The 7,750-nt window shown below is 51.8% G+C and overlaps 2 protein-coding genes across 11 annotated transcripts in view; one reads left to right on the top strand and one right to left on the bottom strand.

Moving 5' to 3' along the window:
• LOC113211291 (disco-interacting protein 2) overlaps positions 1-7,750 on the top strand; it is a 112,134-nt gene that overhangs the window by 88,114 nt on the left and 16,270 nt on the right. The gene's annotated exons all lie outside the window — the stretch shown is intronic.
• On the bottom strand, positions 894-3,007 carry LOC113211320 (stimulator of interferon genes protein-like). The gene is made up of 9 exons (XM_026429664.2): positions 2,868-3,007; positions 2,627-2,723; positions 2,458-2,542; positions 2,256-2,366; positions 2,038-2,170; positions 1,803-1,969; positions 1,547-1,724; positions 1,346-1,459; positions 894-1,274 (listed from the first exon to the last, which is right to left on the bottom strand). The coding sequence occupies exons 2-9, from the start codon at positions 2,674-2,676 to the stop codon at positions 1,189-1,191; spliced, it is 924 nt and encodes a 307-aa protein (XP_026285449.2). The 5' UTR covers positions 2,677-2,723; positions 2,868-3,007; the 3' UTR covers positions 894-1,188.

The following is a 7,750-nucleotide window of genomic DNA, read 5'->3' as shown; positions in this document are numbered from 1 at the left end:
AGCGCTGTGTAGCTTAGGGGTACAGAGCAGGACTGGGAACTTATAGGCCTATGTTCAACTCCACCTCGGGCTAATTTTTTTTTTATCGGTTCAAAGTGGTCGACATGAGACTAGGTGCAATCCCGATTCCACAACTTGAATTTTCAAGTTGTGGGTTTCGAAACAGAAATCCCCATGCCACAACTTGAATTTTACTAGTTGGATGCTATATTTCCGATTACCAGCCCACTGGGTTCAGGAAAACCCGATTAAATTGGTTACGGAAATTTAACCCTCCATGGCTTAGCAATTTCCCGACTCAACGACTGAGAATCGAGCGTTTCACAGCCCAAAACTGGGATTTTCTTAAATTTTTTTTAACAGTGCTCGATCCGTCAAGGTGAGACAGACGGGGGAGCAGAGGGTGTGCTGGGGCCGCGGGGCCCAGGCAGATGGATGAGAAAGTCGCGCGCGCTCGCGAGTCACGGCCGTGTTTAGGTTTATCGGGGTGCCCTGGGGTGCGAGGGGCGGGGCGGGGCGGGCCGGACCGGGCTCTAGGGAGAGAGCCGGGGAAATGGAATGGTTTCGGTTCGTGGGTCCTGGTGGGCCGTGCAGGGCGTGGCCTGTGCTGCTGGTGCTGCTGCTGCTGCTGCTGCTGCTGCTGCTGGTGCTGCTGCTGGGGGGTCAAGGTGGCGGCCGCGATAAAGAACAAGTCGAGTCAGAGGGGCTCCCCGGCGTCACAACACAGCTTGTCACGGAGGTCCCTCGCGTGGCAAAGCACCTCACCCGCCCAGAGATGCAAAAGACCGATGCATTTATGCGTCCTTTTCTGTCGTCTTATTGAGAGAGCACAAGCTCACAGCAGTGCTCTCGTCTTGTGGTTGGTGGAGGAATGCGAAATGAGTTCACAGAAAAACTGTATGAAACATTGATTTTATTATCGACGTTCTAGGGAGTCATGGAGTGGTATTAAAAAGAAGTCTTCGGATTACCGAACGTTCGATGTGAACTATGTTTATAGATGCTTGGTTACCCACGGATCTCGTTGCCCGCACGGCCACCCTGTGAAGTTTGTTTTCTCCTTAAGAGTTATTTAAAAATTAATTGTTACTACAAAATCTCAATTGAAAAGTAAAATCCCAAGTAAAAAAGTAAAATTCCAATTTTCATCCAGAAATATCCCCCAAATGTTTCAGTTTCCAAGAATAATCAATAGTTCTTATATTTCTTGTAAGAGGCTTGCAGTAAATGGTCAGTCAGGAGAGAAAGAACATCAGGTTGAGTCGGATCCTCATCTAAAACGAAGACAAAGTAGGAAAAGTTAAATCGGTTTTCCAGAAAAACCTAAGAAAAATGAAGTACCCACCATCATAATACAACAAATCCACCAAGTGTTTTATTTCCCTATCAGCGTCAATTAGCTTCTGCAAAGCACGATAAAAATTGGCAACAATATCTGCCTTATGCTTTCGTAGATGTTCTGAAATAGTTGAATCATTTGTTTGTGTTTAGATGGTACTTTTACTAATTGCGGTTTAGTCCACAAAGAAAGAAACATCTTTCGTACCGGCTTCAGGAGTCCCGGTTAAGCAAGATTCACGTAATGTGAGCACTGTTGTTGCTCCTTCAGCTATGGTATATAAAAATGATATTTTACCATTTCTTCTTACTTTAATCCGGTACGCGGCACCACGATACACTCTCTCCTTTATCCCAGCGCGAGACCTCAATTGATCCTGCAATCCCTGCAAATAGAAGTTTGAGATTACACATTTTTGAACTTCGTTAAAGTCAATACTGCATTAAAATAGAGAAAGAACAACCTCTGCATATTGAACTGGTGGATCTGCACAAGCTTGAGAAGGCTCATCACTCAGTAATGGAAAAACATTACCAGAGCTTGGAATAAGAACTATTAGTTTTTGAACGGGAAAATCATCTTCATTGATTTTTGCTTCTTTCATGTAGTCCTTTATTCTCTGAGCTAGACCTAGATTTCAAATTATCTAGGTTACCTACAAAGTTAATTTTCAGAATAGAAGTTAATTTTTTTATTACCTTTGGCGTAGTCTCCTCGTGCTGGAAGTATGATCCGCAAGTAGCCATTATAAAAAGAGTGAGCCAGTGCTGATCCATGGTCAAGGCCATTCAGTTGTCTCATTATTTGACTTTCCCAGGTGGGGCACGCTTCCTGTCAGATATTGTAGCCATTTTTTTATTGGAGTTACGTGGTTTCCATTAATCTTGCCAGGAATATTGTAACAAGCTATACTTACAGATCCCATAACACAATGCAAAATGTAGTAAGAGCTGAAAGACAAACAGAGTGGTATAGGACCAAGTTCTATCCACATCTTACTCAGATTTGGTCTGGCTGTAATGACAATCTGAAAATGGAAGTTGATTTGGAATGTGCTTTGGAATTAACGGCATTTAAAAAAACAAGCAAGGGAATAATAATATAATCAAGGGACAGACCACAAAAGTTGCAAATGCAGAGAGTGTTGAGATTCGATTGAACGATAGAGTTCTTTCAAGGAGTCGCCAGTAACTCCCAGAACATCTGCAAACCATGCCCATTAATGTATTTTAAAATTAAGTGGATAACATGTAGGTCTATCTATTTTCTTTATATATTGTTCCTTACACTTTTTTAACATGCTTACATTCCTCTGTAAGCATTACCAGTCGCCACATGATCTGAGATACAATCAACACTGCATTTGGTAGTGCATTGACAACAACTGGTGAGAAAAAAAAACTAGCTAAAAGGTGTTTACTTAAAATTAAAATTTGAAAATTTTATCGTTTTGATTATTGATTTTTTAAAACTAAGAACAATGAGTTTACTTCTAATTTGCTCATTGAATATTTTACATAATGCTCACCTATTTTCTCCACAGTGTTTGCCCAGAAGTAGTTCACTAAAGTGGAGAGAATACAGATATAATCATACTGAAAAGATTGATCTAGTGAAACCTTTGTCAAAAGAAAAACATTAATTCAGATGCATGCGGCAAGGTTCAATAATGTCGTTTTTAAAATGTTTGACCACTTGCCTGAGAGCAGCGTTCCCGTGACTGCGAACCATCCCATGTAAACATGTCGTGCACCGCGGTTCACAATGTCAGGAAGCTCCTGCTCCCGTGATATCTGCATCAAATGAAATAAAGAGATGATTAATTGTTCAACCTATAGTTAAAAACTGTAGATTTATTCACATTTGTCAAACTTATCAAAAAAAGGGGGAAACAGAAATAAAATAAAATATGTCGAACCAAATGTGCTGGCCTCATATATGACTCCACTTGAAAAACCGCCACTGTTGGCCCATACGAGACTACATTAAATCACTCTAAACACGCACCTTATTTCCCATTTTAAAATAGGTAAAATTACAGACGTTCCTCGCGTCACGTTGTTTGGTCCAATGGGTTCTAGACTTCGGCTGGTCCGTGCCGCCGATGACGTACGCGCAACCCCGTCTGCAGCCTAGAAAGAAAAACAGACTTTAAGTACGGTGCACCAATCTCGTGTACTTGTGGATGACGCCTATTTTTTGGAATTTACTTTTGGCGAAGACACTATTCTGAATTAGTTTTAATGACGAGGACGGCGCCGAGGCTTCCCTTCTGTCCGCTCCAGCTCCCCCCTCCTGTGGGACCCGCCCCCCGCGCCCGAGCACGCTGAGCCCCCACGTGTGTCCCCTTCTTTATACAGGCGCAGCTGATCCGATCCCGATCCGGGCCTAGCCTCCCCGGCCTCCTTTTCACCTCGCCGCCCGCCCCGCCCCGCCCCGCCCCGCCCCGCCACACCACTCCCCGCTGCGCCGCGCTGCGCCCGACACTTTGCCCATTACTTTCCATTCAGCCCAGGGGGTAGCACCGCACAGCGAGGCGCCCCCGGTCCCCCGGCGGCGCAGCGGCTGCTGCTGCTGCTGCTGCGGCTGCTGCTGCCTCGCTCGCTGGCTTGCCTCGCAATTTTCCCCGTCCTTTGTTGACGCCGTGGCGACCGTGGCGTAGGTTTATTCATTCATGATTGCCAGGCTCGTGGCGCTCTTCTGCTATCGTCGCCCCTCCCCCGTCCCGTCCCGCCCCCCGTGTAGTCTCTCGTGGCCCCCAGGCTGCCTTTGATCGGCCGTCCTGTGGCTCCGGGCTGCACGAGTATGGGGAGCTGCTGCTGGTGCTGGCCCGAGCCGGCCGATCTCGCACATACGAGCCGCTGTACGAATCCACAGACCGATGTTTTTATATGCGGAGAAAGAAACTTCAATGTCGAAGCAGACACACGACCACAAGGTTGGACTTTTGATTTGGCGGGCGTGCGATAAGTCCGCGAAGTACGAAATGTTGCGAGGGGTCGACGTCGTGCGAGGTGTGAAATTGCGGAGCAAGAAGGGGCGCCGTGTGTTTTATCTGTCGAGGGGTGCGGGGGGACCCGAGCGGGACCCCACAGAGGGGGCCGGGCCACTGACTCACCTGGCTCACCGCCCAGAGTGCGCCGCGGGCCCCGCCGAGCCCCGCCGTCGGGCCGCCGCACCGGCTCAAGCGAGCCCCTTGTGTTTGTGTTTGAGGTAGCGATGCCGCCCCGCGGCCGCGCCCAGTATGAGCTGAGCAGCCTGTCGTCGTCGTGGTGGAAGGTCGCGTCGTCGAGTGTTGTTTGCACACGGCAGCAGGACACAGGCTACTTCGCTGTCCGAAACGGGGGAAAAACACTTTAAGCAAAAACGCTCGTTCGTTTTTGTTTATAGTGTGTGCGTTTGTTTATGAATTCCTTCCTTCCTTTATGTATTTTTTTTTTTGTTTGCGTCTCGGCATCCTTCACATTTGTAAATAACAGGTGGTAGGATTCTTTTTATCGTTGTGTCCAGCCCATTGAAGCGTATACCACCAGCCGTGCTACCACCGCGCGCAAGGAGCTATCTACCCCGCCGCGCCCAGCGCCCGCCCTATCCCCGCCCCACCTCGCCACGCCCGCCTCTCTCCTGTGGGGAGGGGTGGCGGCGTGGGGCAGTGGTGCGGCCAGAAATAGTTGAGGATCTCGCGGGACGGGGACGCCTTGCCCCGCCGCGCCACGCCCCGGCGTGCAGTGTGGTCCGGCCCCGGCCCCCCAGAGATGATCGCGTGTCGAGGATGTTCTGTGATGGGCACCGCCCGACCGGAGAGTGGCGGTGCGGGGCGGAGCGGGGAAGCAAGAGGACGGAAGGGTGGCAGAGGGGGGTGAAGTTTGTGGGCCGGCGGGTGCTTATTCCAAACGTGCGTGAAAACGCTCACAAACTCGGAACTGCCCCATTTGCTTTTCCGTAGGCTCCTCGGATTTACTTCAGTGTCAAATTTCCTAACACAAAGAATTTAAGTTCCTAACCTCATCCGCGCAAAGGGTTAATGCGACTGCTCGTTCGTAGCGAACTGCACTTTGCACAGTTCTCTTTTTGAAAATCAGAATTATACCTCTGTCGGGCTGCACCAATATTTCGTGGGTTAATAATTTATCGCTCTTGTAAAATGAAGTGGTTGAATGGTTGAGTCACTTATCGGTGCGTACTACCACTTTCTAATTATCATTGCTCATTGATATCAGGGCTATTCCAGGAACGGGTGTCCGCACCGGGTGTCCCGGTTTTTAGATGCCAGCATGGTGGGGTGCATAAGCACCGGCTCGCAGACGCTGTCGGGAGCGCGCAGAATTTCGCGCATCCCCGCGGTACCGCGAGCGCGAGCCTCCCCGTGGAACCGCAGGGGATGCGCGAAATCGTGCGCGCTCCCGACAGTGCCTGCGAGCCATAGCGCGTATGCAACCCACCATGTAAGAGCCGGGACACCCGGTACGTAACGCGATTTGTGGGCGACTGCGAGAGGCGCCACGTTGTTTTACAACACAAGCCCTGTCTCAAGACGCGTCCAGTCATGTTTTGCTTGAAGCCGTAGCACCTCTCAGTCGCTGACAAATCGCGTGACGGACGGACATTTTTGACCATTTCTCTTGGAATTGCTCATCTGCCTAAACAATCACTAACCAAACAAAAATCGGCTCACCTTCTGCTACACTGGGCAGGCACGCGCTCCTGTTTAACTGTGTAATGTATCCCGGATTGATCCGACTGCACTCGTCGGATGCCACGCCGTGACTGGCTGTCCGAGGGCCTCGCTGCCCTCCGCTGCGTCGGTATTCCCCCCGTCGGCTGCGGGATGCTGAATTCCGCCAGGCTTGCAGTTTTGGTCCATGCGTCTTCCGGCCTATACTTCCCCCTCCTCCTCTCCGCAACAACAACCCCGCCACGCCACACCACAGCCGGCCTCGGCCACGCACAAGCGCTCAGCACAAAGTTGCGTCCAAGATAAGGCTGATGCCATGAGAAGAAAACCGCGTGCGATTTACATTATACATGTACCCGCGAGGAACGAGCCGCGTGCAGCCGTGATTTGCTCCAACTATCATCACCTTTTCCGTCACGGCGCAACGGGTTCTTTTCAGACACCTGCGGCCACCTCAAAAAAGGCACACCATGGATGTCGCCGAAGATGTCCCCCGGCCGCGTGCCGCGCCACCCGGCCGCCGGGTCGCGAGGCGTCCCTGCGGGATGAGCTCTCTACTTTATTGGTCCGGGGTGGCTGGCGCGGGCCCGGGCGGGACGGGCGCACACACTGGCTAGGTCGGCCTGGTTCTTATTCATGGCGAAGTCGGTCACCTGGGCGCGGGCGGGGCGGTCTAGCGTGTGGCTGCCCTCCCAGGGGCTTGGGTTGGTTGGCTATGCATGCCCGAGCTGGCTCTGCCCCAGTCCAGCAGCCGTTGTGAAAGGGAAGGGGTGTACATGGAGGAAGGTGGGGAGCAGGGGCGGTGGCAGAAGCAGCAGACCGTACCTGAGAAGCTTTTAGTGTGCATTTAGGAATTGGTTCGGCGCGGTGTCTGAGGGGGGAGAGGGAGGAGGGGTAGAGTGTGGCAAAGTATGGAGCCGGACCGGACGGTGAGTTGGAGCGACCCCCCCCCCACACACACACACATCACACTCGCAGGCAGACCCGGCCCCGGCTCAGCTGGAGTGACTTTGCCCGCGCCCCGCCGCACTGCGGACTGGACTTGGTGCGGTTCGTGTTGCGGGGCGCGAGGTGAGGGGCCCGGCTTGGCACGCCGCCGCCCCGCCCCGCGCGCGTCGTGTCGCGGGTCGCGGGGGACACGGGACACCGCATAGTAGTGTGTGATTGTTTATGACGAGCTGATTGCACTTGGCAAGCTCTCCGCCGCCGCTCCGCCTCGCCTCGCTGCCCTACAAGATGCCGCCGAGCAGTTCCAAGCAGTGCGCCGGGCGCTGCAGGGGCCGGGTTGGCAGTCCCGTGGCGCTGCGCGGCGCGACGGGACTGCCTACCCGCCCGGCGCTCGGCCCCAGAGAGCCGGCCGTTGAGATACCTGACCTGCGTCGGGCGGGGCGGTCTGTCATGCTACACTGACGCCGACCAAACAAATAGAAGGTCGTCATGTACGACCAGGTCTCAAAATACCTCAAACACGATGAGTAAAAGCGCACAAACGTCACATCACATAGTGTAGAAGCCGTGAGCCAACTGGAATCTGCTGTCCCTTTTGGCCGCCGCTGATTATATAAGAATCAATCGATCGCCTGTATGGCAATTACTGTTTGTGATTTAGGGCAATAAACTGTTCTGATTCATCTCAAACAAGCAGCTGTCTGACTATTATCTCTTGGTAGCAGTTTGTTTTTCTTGTATCCTGTGTTGGTGGGCGTGCGTCTGTGTGAGTGAGTGAGAGAGAGAGA

The sequence above is a fragment of the Frankliniella occidentalis genome, unplaced genomic scaffold (assembly GCF_000697945.3).
Source record: "Frankliniella occidentalis isolate FOCC.00 unplaced genomic scaffold, Focc_3.1 Scaffold66, whole genome shotgun sequence".
In the NCBI taxonomy this organism is placed as follows: Eukaryota; Metazoa; Arthropoda; class Insecta; order Thysanoptera; family Thripidae; genus Frankliniella; species Frankliniella occidentalis.
The sequence above is the reverse complement of the archived record's forward strand: the minus strand, read 5'-3'. Positions and strand labels throughout refer to the sequence as shown.